The 27,190-nt window shown below is 42.4% G+C and overlaps 2 protein-coding genes across 2 annotated transcripts; both read right to left on the reverse strand.

Moving 5' to 3' along the window:
- Window positions 1–4,026: 4,026 nt before the first annotated feature.
- Window positions 4,027–10,680, reverse strand: LOC308177763 (keratinocyte-associated transmembrane protein 2). The gene is made up of 3 exons (XM_080555494.1): window positions 10,459–10,680; window positions 6,828–7,432; window positions 4,027–5,607 (listed from the first exon to the last, which is right to left on the reverse strand). The coding sequence occupies exons 1-3, from the start codon at window positions 10,598–10,600 to the stop codon at window positions 5,476–5,478; spliced, it is 879 nt and encodes a 292-aa protein (XP_080411620.1). The 5' UTR covers window positions 10,601–10,680; the 3' UTR covers window positions 4,027–5,475.
- Window positions 10,681–12,467: 1,787 nt separating this feature from the next.
- Window positions 12,468–26,957, reverse strand: VDAC1 (voltage dependent anion channel 1). The gene is made up of 9 exons (XM_080555499.1): window positions 26,824–26,957; window positions 21,879–21,948; window positions 21,247–21,296; window positions 20,169–20,321; window positions 20,026–20,078; window positions 18,027–18,254; window positions 14,813–14,963; window positions 14,279–14,336; window positions 12,468–13,437 (listed from the first exon to the last, which is right to left on the reverse strand). Exons 2-9 carry the CDS (start codon window positions 21,943–21,945, stop codon window positions 13,346–13,348), a joined length of 852 nt encoding a protein of 283 aa, XP_080411625.1. The 5' UTR covers window positions 21,946–21,948; window positions 26,824–26,957; the 3' UTR covers window positions 12,468–13,345.
- Between the last annotated feature and the right edge of the window lie 233 nt (window positions 26,958–27,190).

The raw sequence follows: 27,190 nt of genomic DNA on the forward strand, positions 1-27,190 counted from the left end.
TATCAGAAAGATTTGACAAAAACCAGTATTGTGGGCTCCTCCTTAAAGAACACTTTATTGTGAAAGAAAAGGCACAAGAATGATGTTATTAGTTCTGCTGCTTTGTGGTGGCTAGGATATATGGCCTTGAAGATTACTGCTCTATCAGCCTTACATGAGGATTTAGCACTCCCATAAAGCCACTCAGCCTTGTACGAGTGCAAAATGCAGCTTCGGTTTGGGCTCGGGACAGGAGAGGGGAGCAGCAGGGCCAAGCACGCCAAGCTCAGGGCTGTCCCTCCTAAAACACTCCATAAAAAAAACAACCCCAGACTAACCAAAAGAAACCCCAAAGCCTCAGGCCAGCCTGGCCTTTCAGCAACAAAAGTCATCATCATGCTGAGATTGCAGCGAGCAGTCATCCACCCAGACTCTACAACATAAAATGCTCATTTTGGGGTTGGTTTTATGAGGTAGCTTGGTAACAGCTTTAGAAGAAGCCAAATTAACGGTTTGCTGATACTTCAAGAGGAGCATTCCCATTTCTGTCCTGAACACGCTGCTCGCTTGCCTTGAGAGAGCTCTGGCACGGCTCTGGATGCATGGTAAACCAGCTCGGTGCCCCAGAACAGCTGAAAATCAAAGCAGGAAGAAGGATTGTACAGCTACAGGCTGTACAAGAAATATATATCTTATAAATGCGTAAGAAATACCTGCTCCCTTTTGGGGAACTAACCAAAGATTTCCTAAGTCTGAGTTACAGCTGTAGAATATTCTTCCTCCCCTAATATTACTAGCAGTCTGTGTGAGAACCATAGAAATATCCCTTTTCACTTACTAATATTTTTGTAGCATTTAAATTTAAGAGACACCACATTTTTCATCTCCACATTGCAAATTAATTTCCCATAACTCAAACCACCCTGCTTAGATAAACCTTCCTCTCTTCACCCTGTACACAGCTGAGCAGCAGCCAAGGACAGTTGACTTAGCTGAGTAATATGCGCTGGTACTAAATGAAAATTAAACTATAAATATTTTAAAATACCTGATTTCCTGGATAGTAAAAGTGAAATGTATCGTTTGTTTAAACAATCCTATTCGTTATTTCTTTCTTCATTTCATAAAACTCAACCACTAACGAGAACCTACATAAATAGAGCTTCAACTTTCATCTTTAGAAGTTTAATCAGAAAGCTCTTCTGGAATATTTTATTCCTTTTATCAGAATACTGATGGAAGTCATAATTCACCTTAATGCAAGAAAGTTTCCTTGTTTCAGTGAAGAAATTCATCAAGACATTTCTTGTTGGTAAGACCTGACATAAATCTGCTTGCTTTTTCCTCTGTTTGATCTCAGCACCTTATGAATTTTTGATTGCCTGCTCTTAATTTTCCACAAGCAAATTCAATTAAAGAAATTAAAAAACAGTAGTTCAACCCTGATTACTTCATCAGCAAATGGCTCTTTTACTGCACAACGGATGACATATGCCCCACTCTCCTGGTGCTGGTGGAGTCCTTATAAAACTGGGTCATATGAAACCTTTCCCCCTTTATTGGTGCTATTAGGAAGCACCGTATCAAGCCACCCAAGTCAATATATCAAGGCACTTCCCCTGTACAGGAGACGATCCAAGGGCTATTGTGAATGAAAAAGATTTCCTTGGAAAAAAAAAAAAAGAGTTGAAGCCATTAAGTGCATTTCAAATCTTTGGTCTGCGCAAGTGTGTGGTCCTTTTATGGTACCAGGATAACAGAACGGTGTACGAGTGCACTGGAGAAGCAATTCAGCACAGTCATCCGGGGTTGAGGTGACAGTGCAGTACTTTCTGCCTTTGTTTCCTGTACTCTCTTGCTACAAGCAATGGTGAGTGTGAGCACAAGTACCGGCCAGCCGTCAAACCAGGACACCTTACCACACTGCGGGGTCTGGATGGCAGCATGCCTTCAGTAACAGGCTGATTATTTAGCACTCATTCCTTCAGGACACAGACACCCAGTGTTAACAGGTACTGCAGCCTCTCCCTTATGCCGGCATTATCAGCTGAATGACACAGAGGACCATCAGCATGCATGTTTTAAAAACAGAGAGATTCCACAAACATTATTTAAACTAATTTGCTTAGATGCATCCGCAAACTTTCTGCTATGTATGGCCATAGTCTAGCAGGCCTATCTCTTGGGGCAGCTTACTACAGTCACTGCCAACCTTATCGAGCAAGATTCGCCTCAAGCACTTAAAATACATTAGCATCCTAGGAGTGAATCCATTTAGATAATTCCCCAAATGAAACCTGCTGTTTAAAGAACTTCAAGGATTTCAAATGCATGTTAATTTTTTGTGAGTTTAAAACCATTCAGAATAGCTTTCCATAGTATTATTGGTAAAGAGCCTTATTAAAGAAAATGCATAAATATTTAAAAGAAAATTTTCTCTTATTTGCAATACAAAGCTATTGTGCACAATTGCTAAAGCAAGCGAAGAGTAACTGTTTATCTTCAGTATTTGGAGCGAAGCATTGTTGGCTGCATCTGGCTACAGAAGACACATGCAAGCCATGATTTCACAATCTCAGTATCAGTTCCCTAGATGAAAAGATTTCAGTACTGATATGACTATCAAGAGCAAAAGGCTCAAGATGCAATGTCCTCCTCAAAGGCCACCTCATGCACAGGCATTTTCAGAGAAAACAGCTAAAGATACATTACAAAAGAGAATTTAGTAACTGTCACAGTGCAGCCAAAGCGAGCTTCAGTCCATTAGCCTAAATACCGTCAGGTGCAACTAATGAATACTAAAGCTGTGGGACAAGCACAGTCACAGCAGAGCTAAAACAAGAGCATTTTAAAATGCAACGGCACCCAAGCACACTGCAAAGAAGCAGGTTTCGTAATTGACTTGATGTTAGACCTTTGGCAATTTTCCTTAAGAAGTTCACAAAAGGCAATCTTGCTATTAGCCGCACATTCTTCCTCCAGCAAAAGTTATGTTTTTTTAAAAGAGTTTCTTTGTTGGAAGGAACAGCGCAGAAGCTGGGAAGCTAATAAATTTCCCTTCCCACAGACAGTCTGCACAAGTACAAGCAGTTTAAGGACAAGAAGAAAGCAAGATTTTTATTCTAGCCTATTAATGCATAATCTTAAAGGGGACATTGTTATTAGTTCAGAAAGCCTGGAAGAAAAATATTTAGAGTGGTTTGATTCAGGCAGCTGAACCATGCTTCAAGGGCTTTGGAAGAGACGCAACATGGAATAAGGTAACCATAGATATGAACTCCAGAAACCAATAAAAATATCTTATTTCTTCTAATTTTGGTCAACATTGATTTTCTATTTTTTTTTCCAACATTATTCTAGCCACTATAGTCAGTCAAGTGCTTGAAAATGTAAGAGGTGACTTGAGGGCCTAACTCACCGGATGGGTTGAAGAGAAAATGGCATTCAAAGTGAACTTTAACATGGGTATCATCGTACTTCTCTGCTGTCAGGCACTTCCAATACTTCATTCCGTGTCCTGCGTAAGGGCTGTGGTGCCAGGTTGAAAGGAACCACACATGGTGAACAAACCATTGACTAAAGTCAAAAACACTTCACGACTGCTATTTAAAGAAAAAGTTACTGAAGTTGTTAGGAGCAAAAATATTTATTAGCTCCCTTCTCTCCAACATCTAAACATAATAAAGGAGCTTTGCAGAGTAACCTTCCCCTTTGGATGTCGACCGCAGCAATGTTTATTTTAATGGGGGTATGTTCAGGTGAGAGTTTTAAGTATCTTCCACACGAATTGTTAATTATACAACTTATATAAAAAAAATTACCTGTTAAAAACATGATTAATTTCTATAGCTTAAAAAAATTAATTTGAACCTTGCCACCTACCCTACATACCATCTAAGAGAGTCGTAAAACAAACTCCATAAACTTTCCCTCTGCAAAGAAAAAATATGATTTTGAACGGGTTGTCCAATCCCAAGCATAAGCAAGCTCTTTACCAGCAGATATTGTATAAAAGCAGTGAAGTAGTTAAGATAAAAAAACACAAGCTTATTATTGTCATTTATTTTAAAAACCTTATTCAAAATATTAAGTGATACAAGTCCAAATATGATAAAAATTACTGCAAGAAAAGAGTTTTGGAGTATTTTGTTTGTGCTTTACTTTCTTGTGGTTATGAAAACAACGCATTTAACAGCAGGATTTAGAACTTTTAGCACTTCCTTTTTAAGATAGCATCATGCCTTCAGATTCCTCATGCCAACAGCTGTAAATTTATTTATTTTTTTCAAAATGTTACATAACTACTTGAATACCAAGTCATTAATTATGGGGTTCTGATCCACCATTATTTACATATTTATCAGTTTGAAACCTAACAAACAGAATGTACAGAAAACTAAGATTTTATATTTTACAACTCATGAAAACATAAATAAAGTACAAAAGACAAGGTAAAAAAAAAAAAAAACTACTGTACCAGTAACTTGCTTTACATTAATGCGTAAATATTTTTCAAAAATTAGAGTGTGCTGTCCACAGACTGGCAGCCCCACACACCATTACCTTCATCTGCCTGTTACCTGGGTCAGAATAACAACAAAATAAATTATTCTTACTCTCTCAGGCCTCTCCTATTTATAATATACCCAACAACATAAATTTTTCCCAACATTCTTAAAATTCAGCAGAAAGCTTTGATTTATTGGAAGCCTGTCAACTGCCTATTTCTTAGTAGGTTTACTCAATAAGGCTTCTTTTCCATTCATTAATTTCAAAAGATAATGAAAATGTCACAAATATCATTACAGGAAAAAAGCTGGACAGTCAAGAAGCTGCATACTTTCTCATGGATCTCAAACATTTTAAAGAAATATGCAGTATGTAACTTCTGAAATAAAATGCTTTATACATAATTCTTTTTAAATGATTTACTGCATGAACACATACAGAAACTATGAAGTTGTCATGCTAGCCATTCTGCCTAAAACAGGATCGAGCTACGCAAAGCAAAAACAGAACAAAAAAAAGACAAGATGAAAGATTTGCAGCATCAGAATTTAAGCACAGGAAAAAGTAATTATATTTTAAGTTTGCAATATAGCAGGATTTATGAGCCATATAAGTGATTAGCAAAGAGATCATTAATTTGATTTAGTGATGCCAAACTCATTAATTTATTAGACCTAAAATATTTTATGCTTTTTTTTTTGTATTACAACTATTAAGACTGCTCCAGACACCAATGAAGATGCCTAACGAATGGAAAGAGCACTAATTATTAAACTGTATCTTTATAGTTGATTTAAAAATCTGACCAAAGTAGCAAACAGATGCATCATGCCCTTGATCTTGCATGAGATTTAATCTCAAAAACATCCCGGTCAAAGAGAGTACCTCTCATTCCAGTACAAGTGGCATATTTAGAATACCTGAATATTGTTACATGATTAGGCAGGCAAAGAGTGATAAGTTCAGCAAACTCAAATCACAGTGCTTTTAAAATACGTAGTCATTAGTTATTTTCAGGGAAGGCATTGCTTCATTAACGTTTTGATCTAAACGGTGATATTCTACTGTTCTGGAGCATAGGCCGTCCCTCCATCGTCGGCTCTGGACCAACAAGAAGATCTGAAAGAAAAAGCAGACAATTTTCAGAATGGCATGGAAAAACATTTCGGTTTTGACAGCCAGCGTAACAGTTGTATTCGTATCACAGTTCTATCCGAGGACCTGGCAATGGCATTACTGTTGCTGTAAGACACAGCACTAGCACTCAGACATTTCCCTGTCATCCTTGCCATCAAGTCACCTACTGGCAACTTCAGCTGCAGTTTGGCAAAAACACAGCATTCAACTCATAGCTCTTCTAGTGAAGATGTGTGTGCAGTGGTAGTGCATATACAGGCTATTAAAATTATTCCCAGCTTGATGACATTTATCACCTTATTCATCTTATCTATTCTGACATTTTGCCTTTTTGAAAATTACTTGTATTACTGGTGCCGAAACAAAGGCAAGAGGATCATGGGGACTCTGAAAAGAATGTAGCTTTAAAAAAAAAAAAAAAACACACTTCTGCTTCACAGTCCCCAAAATGCTAGACCAAATCAGTGTTTCTACAATGATAAACACTAAATTTTCCTCACATCTAGAAACTAATGTATAGCCCATCTGTGTGCACACCTATACTGGCTCTGGCTGGGCTGGAATTAGTTTTCCCCTGCTAACAATGTATTTTGAAGTAACTCTGATCAGGCTACTTTTGAGATACAGGTACTTAGTTTGTCCTGAAGAAACAGTTACCTGAAAACACTAAGTTCAGGCTTGTCTTTGTAAACCTGGAAACAAAAGCCTTAGACATTTCCTAAAAGTTTACAGTTAACCCCCCAGAATATGTACCATATAGAGACCACCTGAAAGTAAATATGTATTGCAAGGATTATCATAGTCAGAACAAGAACGTTCCCACATCATTTGGGACTAATGTTCCTTACTTTGGTGTTTGGAATCTTGTGCAGTACCAAAATTAATCACCTTTCACAGGACTTCACTCAGGCCTCCTGTCTAGAACTCGTGTTGTATACTGTGAGCGTACGTTACTGAACTGATTGATTGTCAATGCTATCATTTAATTGATTTTCTAATTTTAAATGCTTAATTCAAGTTTATTTTCATTGTACAGATAAAGATAACTGCAATGATCTGCATATTAGTACCACAACAAGACTAAGTGGTCAATGATTTAATTTTCCAAAAAGCTAAATACCTCTTACAAAAAAAGTTTACAAGGCAATGCAGCTTCATTTTTAACCCTAACGTCATCTCTCCACCTTTCACAGCATACCTACCTTCCTCTTATTGTGATAGGTGACATAAACAACAGCTACTAAGAAGGCAACTACAACCAGATGAAAAAAAAAGTGGCTGTCATCTTCTTCTTCCAACCCTGTGACAGAAACATCTTTTATCTTCTCATCAAGGGACTTGATTTCCTCATTGTAATTACTAATGGTGTCAGAGTCCTCATCTTCTGGCATCTCAAGGAGGTCTGGGTTGTACCTGGAATTCGATGTCATTTCATAAGGACCATAGTCATCTCCTCCATCTGACTCCAGAGGTTCTTTTTCTATGGGTGGTGAACTATTTAGTGTGTCTTTCAAATCTGTCAGAAGATCCTCTTCCTCAATTTTAGTATCTTCAGAAGCATCAACCTCCACCTGAGCAGGTGGAGGACTAGCAGTCACGGCAGGAGAGAGCTCGTTCGATGGAGAATCACCTTTTGCTGTGGATGGTTTCACTGCCGTCACAGAATTGATTTTAGCTGTTGTTGGGCTTGCCGCTTTTTTTGTTGGGGCTATACTCTGCAAGGTGTCTGTCAAATTCTGGGAGCTACTTAGCGTTTCATTCACATTTCTAGAAGAAACATTTTGAACCGTTTCCGCTCCCACAGGATCTGAGAAACAGATGAGAAACAGTCATTATTAAGGACAAGGCACTAGCTTCTCTTGTGATACTTCACCTAAAAAACAAAATGATTGCAAGGCGCTTATGTTACAGACAAGAAGTCTTATAATGACAAGCAGGACATATTTCATACCACAAACCTTTTAGAGTTCATATGCAGAAATACACAATCACATACTTTGGCAACTTCAAAAAAGAAGTCTTAAGTGGGACAAGAATTATACCTCGGGAGCACATGCTTACTAGATCCGTATGCAAAGGAGTCCTGAAAAATTCAGCACGCTTATTTTTCCAGACTCAGAAGTTCTGAGACGTGCCTTCACTCCCGCTGTACATTTACGATAACATAGAATCGTATGTGGCTAGTATTTTCTCCGTAAGAACACACTTTCTCTCAAGGAAGATTTGAATCTGGAAGTGAAGTGTTATAAATCTGACTAGTTAGCTCTTTGCCTTTTTTTTTTTTTTAAGAACTAAAAAACATTGGCTACTTATGAACTCCCAGATTCAAATCAGGTGGCACCTTAAAAATGGAAAACAAGTTTTAGACTTTCAGTAGCCTCATAATTTTAATAGTAGGACCATACCTAACTTTTATTTTTGGCATATCAAACTTTTTTTTTTTTAAATAAATAATTTAATAGTTTATTAAGTGCTCCCAAGTTGTTCCCTGGCTCACTGGAAAGTTACAAATTCTAGAAATGAAGCACTGAACCAACTCCTTGTGTCAAATTACTCATAAGTAAAATATTATTCAGAGGATACTGAATCATGTTATTCATGAAACACGTATATTTACAGAGGATCAGTTACAACAGACCTCTCCTTGTTTGCATGGTACACTTTTCCAGCACGAATTACACCTTAACCAACTATAACACAGCAAAGAATCACTACTCTCACAAGAACTAGACATGACGGTGTCCACTGCTTTTCATTTAAAACAGTTGTCACTGATGAAGAAATTACCAGTCCAAACTACCAGGTCAACTTTAAATGTTCGGTTCTTGTAGAGGACAAGCTTAGAGAACTCTTATCTCCCCTCAGGAATAAAGCCTGTATACGTGGAGATAAATACGAGGAAAAGCAGCTGCAAGATAAGTTCCATATTTATAGCTAGTTGGCGCATTACTAGTGAGGTAGGTAGACGTCAGACCTTGCTGCTGCTCTCACCAGATGGACAAAAAGTATCAGAGAGCAATAGGTAAATTCACTGAAAAGCAAACAAGCACAGATATGTTTGTCTGTATAGAGCAACCCTGTACATATCCTTAGACTTTTAAGCTGTTCTTAAATTTATTTTAACCTGAAAGTTTTAAAAGGATATACTCTTAACTGCAAAAGAATCCCAACAGCTCATGTTGTGGCTCCAACCCCACTCGCTCGGTTACCTAACCTTTAGAGAAAACGACAACTAATTTTTTCCCACATTAGAATACATTAGAAGTTTTCAACGGTAAAGTCAACATTATTTCTTTACTCAATTTAAAAATTTCCAGAGGTGTGAATATATACTGAAAGAAAATTATTTAATTCACCAGGAGTTACTACAGCCCCCTTCTCTTTCAGAAAAGGAACGAGAATAACCCTCTACAATATTCCACTACAATTTTTGAACTGCGAAGTAATGCCATGAACATGCATCTTCTCCAAAAACTGTTTCTTTGTTTTAGTAAGTGGGGAAATAAAGAGAACAGGTTCTTAAACATTTCTCATCCAGAAGGAAATGAAGTAGCAGAGCAAATATAGATTCTTTCTACCTTTCCTGTGGGAATGAGGTATCAACAGCTACCTAGTAACATCTACATATTTCTGGACTGTGATTTAAGTTGCTAGATACAGTCACATTCAGCTAACCCTTTAAGAGGTCACTTGTATCAAAGGAAAAAATACTTCCTATTAAGGTTCTGCCAGTAAAGCAATGAACGCTGCTTTATTTTCTATACTGAATATGATCACGTCAGCGAGAGAAAATAATTTCTACTTATTCCTATAAGGAAGTTTTGATTCTTTGTTTAACACGAGTAACAAGCTTAGCAACTAAACCACAACTGATTTATGATATCTACTCAGAACTATTTGGCGTGATAAATGGTGGTTGCACTGTTTACAGTTACACAACCCTGTCAGGTGATGTTAGACGTAGCGCCTGCACTCCAGAGACGCCTCAGCTTCACAAATAGATATTCATGTTTAACAGTGGTGACAGATGAACTAACTACACAGCCCTCTTAGTAAACATTACCTGTAACAATTCACTTCTGGGAAAATTTACTTTTTAGAAAGCAAGCTGATTTCTGAAATTAAAAATTCTTGGTTTCTTCCAGGTTTCTGTCCAACATCCTGAACCGCTTCCTTCGTTATTCCCTACCTATCAGGCCAGGCGAGGGGAAACACGGATTGAGTGCTTTGGATACACCGACTGCAAGACTGGAGCAAGGAAGGCGCCGTGGGCACAGATCGACTCCTTCCCTCCTCTTAGCAATCCCCTTTCTCTTTGCTGCCCAAGTAGCAGTCTACCTAAAACAAGCGGGAGTTCAGCGCACTTGAAATACACCCAGCTTGCTGGTACCGCTGGTCTGTAGGTTCAGGGGATGGGGGCTAAAGAAAGCAAACGGACTTCACTAGGAGCCGATTAGCAGAATGAAATACGCCTGTTTCTGTAAAGAAAAGCAGGAAGAACGCTAAAAATAGATAGGAAACTGGGTTAAGGAGAACAAATCACGGAGCCTGACGCCTGATGGAGCCCGTTACACTGTCCCGCACCCGTGCACGGCCCCAAACCTCCCGCTCCGCCGCGACCACCGCCCACGCGACGCACAGCTCACAGACACCCCACAAATAAATAAATAAAAGAGAACCGCTGCCGGCCGCAGCGACTTCTGAGGCTGAAAACCGCCGAGAAAAGGCTCCCGCTGACCCACAGCGGCGGCCCCGCCGGGCGGTTCTCTCCCGCGGGCGCTGCCCCGCTCCCACACGGCCTCCGGGGCCCGCCCGGTTCCCCGCCGAGCTCACCGGAGCCGTCCGGGCCGCGGGCGGCCAGGGCCGAGCCGCAGAGCAGCAGCAGGCACAGGGCGCTGCCCGCCGGGGCGCTCCTCCCGACGGCGGCCGCCATCTTCCCGGGCACCCCCACGGACGTGGCGGCGGCACCGCGCATGCGCGGGGCTCGAAGCGCTGCGCGCCTGCGGCCGGCCGGCCGCGCATGGGCAGGGGTGGGCGCGGCCCCGCTCCGCCCGCGCTGTGGAGGGCGGCCGTAGGGTTGTACGGGTTGACCTTCCCGCCGGGGGAGGCGGGCGTTAGGGCTCGGGCCTGCCCGCAGCCGCTGCCCCAGGAGGCGATGTGTCACCGTTCCTCCGTGTGACGGGGCTGTGTGCTGTAGGGCTCCCCTCGCGAAAGCTTTTTGCAGAATTGGACTTTAATGAGAGGGAAATGACTGTAAACCATTAGCTCAGCTTATGGCTGGCTCAGGAAGACCCACGAGCTGGGCTCAAACGCACCTCCCAACAACAGAAATGTCAGTATCGCATGAAACAGAGTTTAAGGAAGGAAGAAAATGATTTCCCGTTCTCACCCCAAATGAGGCAATCCACATCCTGACAGAAGTGAGGGTGCTCAAGCTCAAAAACACTGCCTCAGTCATGGGAAACAAAAACACTGCCTCAGTCATGGGAAATCCAAGCAGAAGGAGCCCAACAGCTCAGGGACACACACCAAGAACAAGGGATATGCACACCACCTAGGAACACCAACGAACTTTGAGCATCTACCAATTTACTGTGAACAGTTGTGTGTGGTTTGCTTAGATATATGAAGTCTGGAAGAAGACCACTTCCCCTACAAGTGTTACATTAAGTATTTGAAATAAGGCATACTCAGAAATACCGTGGAATAGCCTGTGATAAGATAAGACAACAAGCATTGCACAATTTGCCGGCTGCTGCTGAGGCGGAGCTGCACATGCCTCGCAAAATGTCGTAACATAATGGTCTCATCAAACGCATCCTACTGCGCGCAGTCTCTTACCATCTGCACGCCGCCTAAGTTGATTCCTTACATATGCTAAAATAAAAAGTTTTAATGAAAATTGACTGAAGTTTATCCCGGCAGATAACTGTTCATTGCTTTCACCAATTCATTTACAGAAGGTAATTCAACTTGGTGGGTTCTGCCATGAAAGATAAACAAGTCACATTATCTTGTATTCTCTGAAAGCTAAACACATGCGTATGTATGGCTGCCAGAGCTTAGCAAGAATTAAGCACTAAGATAAGAACATGGTCGTGTCTGGAACTTAAATCTATTAATTGTTTTTTGTTTGTTTGTTTGTTTTTCATTCATTGAACTAGAAAATCACTCCTGGATTCTGTCTTCATTACATTTCTTTCTTTGAGGAATGCAGGTTGAAAAGGTCAATGTCATAAGAAACAGCTTTCTATCAGCAGCAAGTGTCCCATGAACCATTTGTCATGAAGGTTCAGAGAAAATTCTTAGTCTTTGTGGAATGAAAAAGAGGAGAAAACAGAAGAAAAGAGGCAGGAAAAAAAAAAAGAGGAAAAAGAGAGAGGGGGAAAAAAGAAAGAAAAAAGTATTGAGGCAAAATAACTCTATTTCCTATCAGCTACATTTGAAGGTTCTAAGACCGTCTACACCTAGGCAACAGTTACCTGTCACACAAGGCAGTCAAGACTAGGCAGAAAGTCTTGGGTGAACAGAAACCTTATTTTTCTTAACTTTTTTTGGGGAAAAAAAAAAAAAAACTCTGAAGACCAAAGAATTGGTGGTCATTCATCTTCTCATATTCTGTAGATTTTGGTGATTTTCCCCATTTTGAGTCCATAAATGTTCCAAATTTACAGAATCATTCAGGTTGGAAAAGACCTCTAAGATCATCTAGTCCAACCTTAAATATATGTTCTTTAATGTTAATTCTTTAATGTACGTTAAAAAACATGCACTAAGATATTGCCAATCTGCTTCCTGAGCCAAGAATAAATATGAACTTGTCTTCACAATAATACACAAAGTGAAAGGTGACATTTCAATATTTTATTCAAGTTGGTTTGGGTTGGGTTTTTTTATCCATTTTTAGTAGTGTCAAGTACAGCATTTTGGGGTCTAGTTCCACACAAAATGGAAGACTCTCTAAAAATGTACCCATTTAGTTGCTAAAAAAAAGTGGTAATAAAACAGAATTCCATTTTAAATTTAGTGATGCAACTATGTGATTACAGTTACAAAGACTCTTCCCTGATTATGTCCCGGTCTTACAAGCTTTCCATTTAGTGCAAGGGAAAGGAACCACAGTACAGGACAAGTTGTATTGGCTGAGTCACATCAAACCTCCTCGGCAAAGGAGTTATACAAGGTGGACAACCTAAAGCACTCTGGAGACAGCTGTAGGTGTAAGATAACCAAACGAGACAACCATTCATCAAATACCCACAACAAAATAAAAATAAAAAAATCCCTTTTCAAACAAGCTTGAACATTCCATCGTGAATTGAAACCTTAAAGTGTCGGAACATTTTGCTTACAGAATTAACAGTACAATATAGTGGTCTGTAATTCTTGAAGTCACAATTTTTATACCACATTAACATATTCCTTGTGCAATCAATATGTTAGTAAAGGTAATAACACCTTCCTATTTCCTATCATGTGGCAGCTGACAGATGTGATAGGCAATAACATTCCCCCAAAAAGCCTGGAATTAGGATTTTTTTTTTAATGCTTTTTGTCTCCATTTCTGAAACAACATCATTTTAAAGCTTAGCTGTCTTTAAGGACTAGCAGGACTGATACTTAGCAATACTTGCATCCCAGACATAAAACATTGAAAGGTACAATATATTCTGAAGGTAGCTATGCTGTATTTTCAAATTAGCAATTGTAGAATCACTTTTTACGCTTCAAATTCCAATCCTAGGCCAAGTTTGTGACCGCCTGCATTGACATTCTTGCCATCCAACAAAGCTGACAATGTCAGTTTGATACCTGCAAATAGAGAAAAGTCAGAAAAGACTGCTGTTAAAACTCAGAATAAGCTTTACATTCAGTAAATGCAGTGTGTGTGCTGCTGCTCTAATTTACCAGGTAGTTAGGTTAATGTAATTTGGCAGCTAGCTATGTGAGGACTGAGCTCTGTAAAATAATTTGCAGATATGAAATCTCTCTGAATTCTGAAAGTTAGGATAAGCAAACCACAGTGATACTCTGCTTTTTATCATCCCAAGTAATTAAAACCCTCAGTCAGTTCACTGCTGCTGGTATACTAGTTAATCTAATTTCAGGCTTGGGTATAATGAAAAACCGGGACCTTGACACAACCTCATTTTTCTAAACCTCTTTAAAATCTGGGAGTGAAAGGGCCTGAGCCCTGTCTACTGTAGTACCTTCTGTCAATCTGCTTGGTATTCTGGCAGCAGATTTTTTAGACTACACTAAAACAAACCCTGCCGCTGTTAAGATTGTCCTCTTCCTGCACCAGCAAACTTTGCAAATATACCACTTAACAGCAAACAAACTCAGTGACAGGAAACCTCTGGAAGTACTAAAAATACATTTTCTTATCTGTGAAACATTTGGTTGGAGATAAACTTTGTATCAACATAAAAGATAATCTGAGGTGTCAGTGGGTGCTGGCTTCTAGCAATTCTGTTTCCAATAGACATCCAAATTTAACAGACTAGTCCCTGGAAAAGTTCACCACTGGGTTGCCACGTGGAACAGCAATGTTACAAAACCAATCACAGTATGTCACAAAAAAAACCCTCCCTGATATTTCAAGACTGAAATACCATTTATTGATGTCTGAATTTCTTCTGCATAGACCTACCTGGCTTTAAAGTCTGAGTGTATCCTAGTCCAATCAGGCTGGAGTTGTTCACTTTAGCCTTAAAGGGAAAACGTTGCATACATAAACGATCTGTATCTTTCTTTAAAGTCCTTCCCATTTGAAAATTACATAATATATTTTAAACAGGTGGGTGATTTCAGGTTTCAAATCACAAGAATAAAATAAAATCTAGAGTCAATTTTGCCATAACTTAAAACCAAAATCTCAACAAAACTTCAGTTGCTACAGACAATGTTTTTGTTAACTAATTTTGTATTTTTTTTTTTAATAATAACTGAAAAATCCTCAGAATGGTGCCCAATAATACAATAAAACATTTTGTATTAGCTTCAAGGAAAATCCAATAGGCGAGCTTTCATTCAGCGCAAAGCTAAACAAATAGATTTATGTGCCAATTATACAACACTGAATTGCATCAAAACTGGACTTTACTCATTGATGTAAGGTTGCTTCACATTTCCATTACAAGAGCCTACTTTCAAATGCTTTTAAATGCACATATATAGCACTCACAGAAAAAGAGGCATCTGGGTCAATCTGATACTTGGCTGCTATTCCAAAGCGAGTGTTGCTGTTACCAGCTGTCCAAGCAAGATTCACAGCAGTTTCCAGTTTATCATTCACCTTCTGGTAAATGGAGCCTCCGAATTCCGTTCCATCATTCCTGGAAGGAATATATCAGTCTAGTTTTAAAATGCATCCCAAAACAACCATCTATGTTTCAGTAGGATCTGAATTTGCAGAACATTCACTTACACCTCATTTAATCTCTCTATAACAACTAAGATAGAGACATTTGGCCAGATGGGTTATGAAGTCATTTTTAAATGCTTAAATTCATCAATAGTTACAATATTTCAACAAGCAGTGTATGAAAAAAAAAAAAGCCATAACAAACTATCAAAAATAGACTAATGATGACAGTTTCCAATTTCCCCCTCTCTGTAGACGGGAATCTTTGTAGTAAAAGACATTTTTTTCTTCTCTGCATATCTATGAAATAATTATTTTCCCAGACATACATCTCCCTAGTGCCCCGCAAGGGCTGTACCCCAATCACAGAGCCTGAGAGTCATCCTAACATTGCCTCATCAGCATGCTTTTACCAGACACAGATGAACTGTATCAGAAGTGAAGGTGCCAATTTAACATCCAAGTCTATCAGCTCTTGCAAATGAATACCATTTGCCATGGCCCTTATGGTATGTCTGCATTATAGAAGTCTGTACTAGCAACTGAAATGAAACTCATTTTGGTTTGCAGACAGCACAAGCCAACAGCTGAATGATGAAAGCCTTCAATTTCTGCTACCGAGTAGCAAAGCTTCCAGTTACTACTTACACCAGTGTCACACAGTGAGTAAAGTGTGCTAAATAAAATACAAGACCTTAGAGCACCCAGATCATAAAAGCAGAAGCAAATAATTGAGTAAGCATTGCAGTCCTTGGAAACCAGTGAGCATCTGAATTCCCATTTTAGCTCATTTCTTAAAAGAGGATACAAACATATTGCACAAAACAGGCTTTACACCACAGCAAGACCTTTAGAGATAAAATACTTATTATTTCTAAATTATGAAATAAACTAGTTCCAATTATTAGAGTATACCAAACCTTTACTGATTAAAAAAGGCAGATTTCAAATCTCTCCACTTTTACCTCTTTGTCACAATGTTCATTAGTCCACAAGAGTTGCACAAACAATACTGATATGCCTATTTAAAAGTTCAAGCAATAGCAGCAGCTTTTTAAACTGTTAGAGCAATTCTTCCAGAAAAATGCTACAATACTTACTTCAGATAAGACTGAAGCTCACATATAACTGCATGTGCTTGGCTCTCAAGAAAAGGAGGGATTAAAAAGGACTGAGGAGAGCTGGTTATACAGGCAGATTTTGTGCAAGGTTCCCATACAGCTCTGTCTTGACCTGCAACATTAGGGGGGGCGGTCTGAGCTATGCTCAAAAAGTGAAGAAAACCATATTTTAAACTAGAAATTATCCAGCCCTATCTCCCTTTATTTATCATGTATTACTAAAAAATTATAAGAAAAAAAATTATCAAGGCTTCTTTTAATTCTAGTAACAGCGCTTTTCATGCATAGATCAAAAACATTGTCCTCTATGGAAATGAAGATATTAAAGCACCATTAGGGAAAGCAACTTGCTCAAGTCCCTAGCTGCTCTGTGAAACAGCCAGGAACAAAAGTTGATGTTTCAAGCCCCACCTAGTTGATTTATCTACTATGCCACCGCATCCTTTTGAAACACTGAACTGGCTAGATATAATGACCGAGCACACCAGCAATGCAAATTCCAAACACGACTGTTTCCTGGGTTCTACAAAAGCTCTGACACGTTTCAAAGCTGAAACATGTCAAAAGTACCTAGCTAATCCATTAATATCAATAATTAAGATTTCCATTCATATCACACATTTATGGTTTTGCCTGTCAAGTGGTCGAGTACGAACATTAAACAAGCAAACAAGGCATCCTCCTGAAGATGATTCATCATTCACGGACAGTAACGGTGACCTAAGAAGCAGATCGTTGTGGGGTCCAAGCAGGGACCCCAGCAAGGGCTCAGACCTTACTGTACTGTTCTGAAGTTATTTTCTGCTGTTGCTTTAATCGAGAGTAATAGTAATTACAGGATTTTATAGCAAAAGCCAATAATACAACATTTTGAACTGCTGCAGTGTAACAGAGGTGAAAGTCATTGTGCTTGAAGGAATAGCTCATAACTACAGAGTGGAGGGGACCCCGCGTATTGTTTTGATGAAAGTTTTCTGCCCACATTTTTGTGCTCTGGCAACCCTTCAAACATGCCGTCTGGGCCATGAAGGTTCAATTGTTCTGCGAGGCACTTTGAGCTTCCTAAACCAGATCTCTGCGAAACAGCATGAAACAGAACAGAAAGCCTTTGAAGAAGCAGCTCCAGGAAAGCAGAACAGTTGTTCAGCCCCGAAATGGGAACAGCCTGCAACAGCTCTGCTATATGCAAATATGCAATTACCCAAGGGAGTGGTAAAGGAGGTGGGGGTGGAGCAGGGATTGCCTAATTAAAAAAAAAAAAAAAAAAACTTCCCAAAAGACATAAATTGCTTCTTTAAGAGGAACAGGAGACAGAGAAATTAAGGTTTTCATGGAATTTAGTCCTAGTTTCCCATGTATTCAGAAAAGACAAGCGCTGGTATAAACAGATTATTAGGAGTTTTAGGAGTTACAACACTAAAACAAACTTTTACACCATATCCCTTCCAGTACCGAAACTAACCCAGTCCGTATATCTTCCACTCATTCCCTTTTGTCTGTTCTTGTTCACTCTGTGATTAATTTTTTCTTCTTCAGACCAAACCACCATTTTGTTTGATTTTGACATGCGCAAAAAGGAGGCCTTGCTTTTACTGCAACTTTCATGGACAATATTTTTGTAACCCACTTGTTTTATAAATCCACTAATAGATTCCAAAGATCCGTACCTGTTAGAAAGAGGGACTGTGTGTGCTTGGGTGCTCAGTGAGTCCCAGTTCCTTCCATTCCTTCACCCATGTAACTTAAAAAAAAGCTAAAGTAGCTAAAAAATGCAGTTTGTCATCTTAAATGAAGAAGCAATGTCAAATCCACCACTCCCTCTATCACAAGTGCTGAAATTCTGTCCCTTTCATTGTCCTAAATGCATCAAAATCCTTTTACATTCTTTTTAATGCCCATCTGCCAATACTTACACATTAGTATGAAGCTGGAATTCATCGGTCTTATAGCCAACAGCAAAGTTGCTCTGGGTTACTCTAGACTTGGCCGTCTCAAAAGTCATTTGGTAACCTGCCAACCACCCCTCATAGCCAACCACCAGCGCTCCACGTATCGAAGGACCAGCAATATCAAAATCCATGTCGCAGCCCATGTTGATGTGTTCCCTTTTGTACCCTGTCTTAACTTTAGCGCTCTTTTTCCTAAAGAGAAAAGAAAGAATCTCATATCTTGCTCAGGCAGCAACTTAACCAACTCAGTTACTTTAAATCAATGTAATAGTACACACACCCTGAGAGTCACACGATATGGCCCCTTTTCATATGTCACATTTGCAAAAACAGAATTCATCTACAGTGAATTGTAAGCAGTAAAACGCAGCGTGGTGCCTTTCCGAGCTGCGTTCTGCCAAGCAGCACCACAGCAAATCAGACTTGAGGTGACAAAAGCTAATCCTCATCTCAAAGTAATCTCATGTTTTAGAAGTTTTTTAGAGACAGGGAAATGACGGAAACTGTTTGCCACAGACAAAAGTAGTTGGCTTGGACCAGCTGAACTTTTTAGACAATCCTGTTTAACTGGGTAATTTCATTTACTGTGTCCAGAAATCACTGCTAGGGAAGAAGGCTGCTTCGGTGGCTCTGACACCCCATTTTCGCCTTATGATGTGTTATAATGTTTAATGGTTACAGCCATAAGGAAGGCTAACACAGAAATAAACTTTCCTGAGTCAGTTGCTTCTTTTTATTCTGTTGGCCAGGACAGTGCTTGCTCAGGTGTCCTTCTGTCTGCTCACACCAAGGGAGCAGATCCTCAGGCTGCAGGACAGCTACACCTAGTGCATTCAGCTACTCTTCTGCAACAGTTTCTTCTTTTCTTCCTCTCTTACAAGCCTCTTCCCTCTTTGACCAAATCATTTACTGAAATCTTTCCAGAAAAGTCAGGCTGATTTGAAATTTCACATCAACCTTCCACTTCAGCTAGCAAAAACAGTCCCCAGGAACTGCAAAACATGCTGTATCAGACCTGTACAGAGATTGTTCTATTATTATTATTATTTCTGACTCAGAAATCTCTTATGTCTTCCAAAATCATAAATAAAGAGCAGCAGGGCCAAAAATACTAGCATTAGCTTGACTGCAAATTCCACAACAGCTGAGAAATAATTATCAACAAAAACTAGCGATTATTCTGGTTAACAAATACAAAAATATCTATTTAATCTAGAGTTAGGAATGGGCTAGAAGCAGTTGACAATGAAGAACAACACTAAATTAAAGGCAGGGTGAAGTCCCCACTGGGACTAAAACCACAGCAGCCTGCCGTGTAGCATGCCGCAGTGGGAAGCTCATGTGCAGACCGTTTTGGCTCACTGGCAGCACTGCTTGCAAAAAGATAATCAGGAGAAAAAAAAATAAACCAACATCTAGCCCTACAGCTGCTGCTTAATCCCTCTGGCCCACATAAAATGTGGCATCCGATCACGGGGTCCACAATGCTCATCCAACACCAAGGCACGCTGTGGCCAGCAAGAATTCAGATGATAAATTCAGCTTGGGAAACGAGCCCAATTACTGTGTCGACCTATTAGAGCCATGGCCAACTGGCTCGCGGAGCTTGTTAAGCTTTGCATTACAGCTGACTTGTCTAGCATTTTTATTCAGGCAGTCGCTAAGTACTCGTTTTCCAACATGGCCAGAAATAAGCAACAGGGGCACAAACAATTCCTTCCCACCCCAATTCTGACTGTAATTTCCAAGTTACTGTATTTCAAAGTTGGTTTACTATAGGTTAGGTTTAAAAAGGGATAGTTAATATTAAGACCTAGATCAGATGTATAAGGTTTATTTATACATAGGTAGATTATTAAATGTCATGACATCTTGGGACAGAAGGAGTAAAGACGACAGTATTTTGGAAAACTAAAACTAAGAAAAAATGCTTTTTTGTCTCTCAAGCTTACTAACTTCTTACCCAGTGTTAGGAGAAAAGGAGGAGTCAAAGGTCAGCTTCAGGCCACGTGCAAGCTGAACAGAAAAGAAATTCACAGGTTGGATTTATAATCTGAGATTGTCACAGATTAATTTTTAGACATGACCTTTTGATCCCCAAATTACCTGATCTTCGAGAGTGATCTCAGTGCCTAGTGTGTTGTCAGTGTTCCACTTTTCTGTGAACATCAATCCATACTCCACCCATCTGTATTTGGTTTCCAAACTACCACTGACTTTGCTCGTTTCTGAGTTTGCTGAACCTGAGCTTGTAAATTCCTAAAGAGAGGGCGAAAAAAAAAATATATATATATAAATTTGTGTAGATATGAGTGCGTGTATATGCGCACAGGTAAATACTCATAGAACATACCCGTCATTATAATTTGGGATACTACCCAATACTTCGCTGTTCTCAGAAGACTTAAGAATACGTTTGCTAGTCATTAATACCAACACACACAAAAATGTCAGTGTCAGGGAGAAAGAGCACTGCATGCTAAGGAATGGTCACAAACAATTCTTAACATTTTAACACAAAGCAAGGGGCTAGTCTGAGAGCTAGCTGGTGTACAAGGTGTGCCTGTGGATCAGTTTGTAAGCCTGCAAATACTTCACAGAGGTATTGTAAAGATCAGCTCCAGCACACAATTACATCGCCACTACACTTGTTTTGTGGCTGCTAAGAAAAATAGCACATCGCACATTTAGAAATTATACTGCCCGATATTCCAACCACAGGGCATGGGGAAGTCACTAATTGCAACTGTGCATAAACTGAGCATCAGCCTTGGGCAAAACATTATTCCAAAACGCTCCTTAATAGAGCCCCCGGGGGGCTGTGCCCCATGCTAGCCCTAAATCAAACCCTTGGCAGCAGAAAAAGCCAGGGGAGAGCACAACCTTTCGGACTGTGGAAGCAGGGCGTGTTTCTAGCCAGGGAGCCCGCCAGGCAGGAGCTCTGCTGCCCGCCCCGGGGGTCTCGGCAGCACCGTGATGGCTGCAAAAGTGCCCCCACCGCACCGCTGCCCCCGTCTGCGTGCGGCCTCGTGGCAGGATTATGCCCTAGGTGCAAAGTAGCTCACAGGGCTATAACGTATCTGAAAACCGATAAGGGGAGGGTAAGGGATCCATACTTCTATTTTTAACCAGAAAACACAGGAACACTGCCATGTTCGGGGTTTCGAGGCCTGTCCAAACTCACCAGTCCATTCTCGGATTTTGTCTTCAAATCAAGTTTTATTAACCCAAAACCTAGAAAATGAGGAAAAAAACATGAATTATATATATGTTAATTTGATAGGCATTTCTGATTTATTTCACAAAGTTTCCTTCTAAATCTCCTGTGAACTACTAAAAAAAAAAAAAAAGGAGTACAACAGGGTACAACTTTTGAACCAGGGGTTTTTAAGAAGCAGTTTATGGAGCTCATACTCCCTTCAGATAGCACTGACTGCACTAGTCCTGCTGACCTGTGATATCACCGGGACCAGATTAGGTAATAATGTCTTTATTCATACCGAGCAGCAGCTTTTTCATAAGGAAATTGCTGACATCAATGGCCCTATTCATGGCACAGGGAAACAGTCAAAATACAACACTCAATTTTCTTTCAAAACAGACAATGGACCTATGGGGAACATGAAGAATTTTGTCAAAACAAGAATAAATCACCCTCCCTTTCCAGACAGCAGTGGTAATGTGAAACTAGGATATAAAATTCTCTGGATTCTAAGGAAATGGTTGGAATGTTTATCAGAGAAAAACAATAACATCATAGCAGTTTCAGGAATCAGGTAGACAGTGAAAGATCAAAGTTATTTTGGATTTATTTACCATATCCTTTGGTGAAAACATCTCTGGCAGATTTGCCCAGATCAGCATAAGCAGGTGGAACAGCCATTTTCTGGGGAAAAAAGGGAAAGAAAAAAAGAGAGAGAAAAAAAAAATTGGGGAGGGGGAGATTATTACTGTGTTCAGAAACTTGTTTATTTAATTCACTTAAGCAAAGAGCAACTTAAGGCAAATTTCTAAGTTTCAGACAGTTTTATTTTCTACCCACAACCTATTAATTAAATACAGCCTGAAGAACGTAGCTCCAGCAAGTGGCTGGATTTGATTTTATTCTTTAGCCAGCATAAGTGAGTAGTGTGCATTTGCCATTGAGAAACGGGTTGCAGAACAAATACGAAAAAAAAAAGTCTGTCTTTCTAAAGGGTTCATTCTTGTTCCCTTATCAGTACAACTGCATGAACAAACACCTTTAAAAAATATATATATAGGAAACATTTCTCCTGTTTCTTGCAACTAATCTATGCGTTCTGATGGGAAGAGTTAGGACCTCAGGGCTTCCACTCAGGCAGTGCGGCCAGGACAGGCCTCTAGCATCAGTAACGCCACTCTCTCCCTAATTCACAACAGCGGATAACATTTATGTTAGCGAAATCATTCTTCACCTTCAGTTTTCTTTGACTTTGGAGCTGCTGTTAACATGCTAACATTTCTCCTTAGGCGTTGACCTTAAAGTGCTTTTCTGGTCATCAGCCAGGGAAAATCTGAACGGGCTGAGAAGAGCTGGGACTGAGGGGATGCCACACCATGAGCACCCGGGGCCAAGAGCGATGCCCATTTTGCCCCACAGGTCCTTGCTTCCTACGTTCGGCAGACTCCGACCTCTCTTAGCTCAGAGGCCTCCTGCGTGACATACGAACGCATCTGTTTTCGCTGCCACTGAGAAAACCGTCTCATCGCAGGTGGAGGGCAGAATACGATCCTGCGAGGAACGAACCAAGCAAACGTACTTTCTTATCCCAGAACGGCAATTTGTTCTAGGGAAGCCAAGTCAATGGTCTGAAGTGGTGTACACCTTCTGTCTCTATAGACAAGACTTCATAAATTTTTAAAAAGCAAAGGAGATGAATCGGACTCGTAAATCACCTCTCGATACACCAAAATTCCGTATTCCCAAACGTTTCGGTTATGTGGCATGACAACAAGCTGATTACATAAGAGCGGAAACGCTGTGAAAATTGCCTGCCGGTCCTTGCTCCAGCCTGTTCCATGCCAGCAGAAAACCATTCCTCCCCACCCCAGCGCCAAGAGCTGGCTCCCGGCGCGAGGGGTGCCCCCCGCAGCCCCCTGGGAGGCAGCTCTCCGGGCCAGCACCCTGCGCGAGCAGCACCCAGGGACCTGCAGCGGCCACCCAGCGCCTCCAGCACTCGCTCCAGCAAGCTGCTGCCTGTCAGAGCAGGATATTGCTATTGCATAAGCGAAGAATCCCTGTCCTAGAGGGAACAAAACAGATCTGGTGGCTGAACCAAAGCAAACAGTCTTCCCAGAGCGCACACACACACGGCAGGGTGCAGACTGTGGTGCAGCTGCAGCTGGGGACACCGCCTGGGTGCATGAGCAAGGCCTCTCCGCTCTCTCCAGCTACAGCTCATCAATAAGTTGCAGCCCCAAATATGTAAGCAGCTAAATAGTTGAATTAAAAACAAAACCAAAAAAAAAAAAATACCCAGTGTATTCTGGATTCCAAGGAAGTGCCAGATGCTTATGTTAGACCTAAACGTCTCCATTTTTTGTGCAAACACGAAAGCTGGGATTTCACGTTTATAAGCACTGCTCTGCAAGAGAAGCCATTTTAACAGTTGGTCAGGTGTGGTTCTGGAAACACAAAACCTGCCTTTAAACATAACTAAATGACCAAACCGAGTATTAACTGTCTTCTTTAAGTAGATCCTCTGCCCCTTATTAAAGCCACCAAAAGCAGAGCTCTGTGCCCCCCTGGGTGAGCTTGCCTTGAAGCCTGACCTAAGGAGGCACTCGGATGACCCCAAGCCCAGGACACGGTGGGATGGGTCACTAAGGGGGACGTTCAGGAACCGCTTCTTCCCTGCCACAGCAGCCCAGTCTCATGAGTGCCCTCTGACGGGTATTTCCATTTAGCGTCATCAAAAATTTAAAACGCTAAAGATCCATCCATTCGAAAATCAGATAAGTATTGCTTTGAGAGACGATGCACCGCTCTGCCAGCTGCCTTTTGGAACCTCCCGGCTCCATTTTGCCAGCAGCCCCTTTGAGCCGCTTTGTAAAATGAAAATATTTTCTTGAAAACTGAACGCTGCACGTTTTTCGTTTGGGTTTTGTAGAAGGTGTGTGCGTCTCCACGGGAGCCGCAGGGCTCGCCGGGCCCATGAGCGGGGGCAGGCTCCTGCACGGCTGCGGGCTGGGCTCTGCCTACAGGACAGTGGGAGATGCCTGGATCTCCACTTAGGCAATTACTCTAATTAAGGGACAATACCGAAAGCCAAATCCCTGCCTGTTGTAAGGCAAATCGTGTAACGCACACGGAACAAGGTGTTTAAAAATGCTGAGCGTGGAAAACATGATGAAATATGTATGTGGTGGTTAACCTCGCCGTTGTTGTCAGCAAGAACAAAAATAATTATTTCTGCTTGCAGGGGCTAATCAGAAGCCTCTTGTTTAACAGATGGAAAACAAAACTGATTACATCCTGTGCGAGTGCGGGTTGTAAGACAAGCATGCTTAACAGGGATTCAAATCCTTAAAGGATCAAGGCATGGCCACAGCCAAGCGCCCTTGCTTTTCACCAGTGGGTTCTCAGCACATTAACTCAGATTAGGTTAGGAGGGAGATGAATTCAATGCTCTCATCCCTCTCTGACTGTGCAAATATCTCAGAGTGACTACGCACCTCAGCTCCAACACAAGGCAGACCAAGGAGAGGATACGTAATATGTTCAAGCGGGAAAATATTCTGATTTTCTTGAGTGGGAAACACTGTAGCACAAGTCACAACTGAAGTCCTGCAGAGCTGCGTTCAGGAAGCCTGAGCAGGGCAGTCAGCTCGAAGCACTGCTGCGAGCAGCACCTCCGTGAGCACTGGGTTGTAACCACGTGGGGAGGAAATGGGAAGCTTCCTTTGGAGCTGTAGGACCCTAGCGCCAGCCCTAGCAAAGAAGATTTCATTGAATACGAGGCAGTTCCAGCAGGCTGAATTTAAATATTTCTCAGTGACGCAGATGGCAAAGTTTTTGGCCACGCAGTTCTGTGCTTTGAAATCCAAATGGGCCCAGTGGGCAGCAGGCGGCCGGGGCGCCCTTTGCGAACACAAGGACTGGCTGCGACCAAAGTCACGTCCACCTCTGTGACTGGTAACCCTCAGACGTGTCTACGTTGAAGTTTCCCTACCCAGACTTATCAACTTTATGATACTTACATGAGAGGAAGGAGCTGTATAAAATTTTAAGATAAGAATAAAATCAATGGCAGGTTAAATTGCCACGAAGACAATGGGAGTCTATCGGATTCAAGGCTAAGAAAATTGAAAGGTTGGATTTAGCCTTACTCTAGTCGCATTTTTCCTAATAAACCTGGGCCTGCGCAGCAGTTCTGATGGTGACCACAGGTCCTAGTCTGACACCCAGCAGGTGCTGGGACACGTCCCCAGTGTGCGAGCTGGGGGGGACAGAGCATCAGGTCATGAAACGAGGAAATGTCTGCATGAGGAAAAAAAGCGCGAGGGTCTTTTGCCTCAAGATCCCAAAATCTGATCATTTCCTATTTATCTCCTCTATTGACTGAAAAATTATCCCTTGGCATGCTTTTAAGCATCTTTTTGCCCCCCAGCCTGGGCAGTGTCATTTCACAACCAAGCTACCAACACCTGTAGGATCAGAGCCCTCCTGCTGCAGCTTGGCTTTCAAACTACACATGACAGAGCAGATTTACTTTTCACTGATTGAATCATGCAACATTATCTGTCACCCAATAAACGCTGGAGCATAGAGGAGATAAAAACCTTAAAAGCAAATACAAATACCGTGATTTAGTCTAAACTAATATTTACGGAACTAAAGAAAGAAAGAGCCCGCTGTTAATTGCGTGGGTACAAGTTCAGAACGGCGTTGTACCGAAACCCCTTATTAAGCTATCGCACATAAATACCAATTAAACACGGCTGGGGGATGCTGCAGCCTGCGGCAGCTGCTGGAGCTATGAAAAGTGTGAGGTGAGAACAAGGAACCAAGTTACAAGTCCAGGTTAACCGCCCGTCTCTGCAGCCCCTGGGTGAGGCTGCGTCCCACTGGGGGGTACTGGCGGATACTGGTGGCACTGGGGGACACTGGGCGTACTGGAGGGCACTGGGGGATGCTGAGGGAGCTGCTCCTGCTGCCCTGCCCTGCCAGCGACGTCCCCAGGCCCGGCCAGCACCCAAAGGCCCTTTTGGGAAGGGGTCGGGAGGAAATTTGGCAGATGCAGCTCCCCGGGCCGATGACCTGCGCCCAGCTGAAACTGGGAAGCGCCCTGACCCCGGGGACGGGGAGGGAAGGGCGAGGGGCGCCCCGCTCACCCCGCCGGCCGCTCTCAGCGGGGATGAGTCAGCTCCGCTCCGTCCGCAGAGATCTTCCTCGCCTTTTTCATGTATTAATTTCTTTCTGGAACAGCTGCCCCGAGCCAGGCCGAGCCTCTCTCCCCTCGCCTCCCGCCGCCGGGAGCTGCGGGCCCGGCTTCCCCCCGGGGACCCCCAAGGCCCAGCGCGGCCGGGGGGCTGCGGGGCCCGCTGCGGGGAAGGGCCGATCGCTGCCCCCCGCTCCCCCCCCTGCTGCCCCCCGCTCCCCCCCGGGGCTCCCCGCGAGGCCGCTGCGCGTTACGTAAGGAAAGCTCCGGCCCCGTTAGCAGAAAGGGGCGAGCCCCCCCTCCCCCCAACCCCAACCCCTCCCGGCACCCCGGGGACCCCCGAGGACCCCCGGCCCTACCTGGCCCCGCGGCGGCGGCCCCCCCCCGCTGGCCGCGCTGCTCCCGCTCCCTCCTCGGCCTCCTCCGGCTGCCCCGGCCCCGGCCCGGCGCCTCCCCGGCCTCTGCGGCGGCGGCGGCTGCGCGGCGGCGGGCGGGGACGGGCGGCGGGGCGGGGCGGGCCGGCGAGGGCCTTGCGGCCGCACCGGGCCCCGGGAGCCGCTCCCCCGGGGCAGGGCTCACCGACAGGCCCCTGGGGTTAGGCCCCCGAGAGACCCCCGGCACCGCGGTGGTCGGATCCGGTGGGGGGAAGCCGAGCTAGGGGGGGGGTAAAAGGGCAAGAAGGGGGTGCTGGAGATGGTCCCCGAGCCGCCGAGGGGTGTGGGTGAA

This window comes from Anser brachyrhynchus (assembly GCF_964034855.1).
Source record: "Anser brachyrhynchus genome assembly, chromosome: 14".
NCBI lineage: Eukaryota > Metazoa > Chordata > Aves > Anseriformes > Anatidae > Anser > Anser brachyrhynchus.

Bases quoted from the DNA above. Each gene is read 5' to 3' on its own strand.
- VDAC1 (XM_080555499.1), bottom strand. From the start codon at position 21,945: ATGGCTGTTCCACCTGCTTATGCTGATCTGGGCAAATCTGCCAGAGAT. The intron at 21,297-21,878 runs GTAAATAAATCC...CTCATTTTCTAG, and splicing joins TGTTTTCACCAAAGGATATG to GTTTTGGGTTAATAAAACTT. The intron at 20,322-21,246 runs GTGAGTTTGGAC...CCCTCTCTTTAG, and splicing joins CAAAATCCGAGAATGGACTG to GAATTTACAAGCTCAGGTTC.
- LOC308177763 (XM_080555494.1), bottom strand. From the start codon at position 10,600: ATGCGCGGTGCCGCCGCCACGTCCGTGGGGGTGCCCGGGAAGATGGCG. The intron at 7,433-10,458 runs GTGAGCTCGGCG...TCTGTTTCTCAG, and splicing joins CCGCGGCCCGGACGGCTCCG to ATCCTGTGGGAGCGGAAACG. The intron at 5,608-6,827 runs GTAGGTATGCTG...TTTTTCTTTCAG, and splicing joins CCTATCACAATAAGAGGAAG to ATCTTCTTGTTGGTCCAGAG.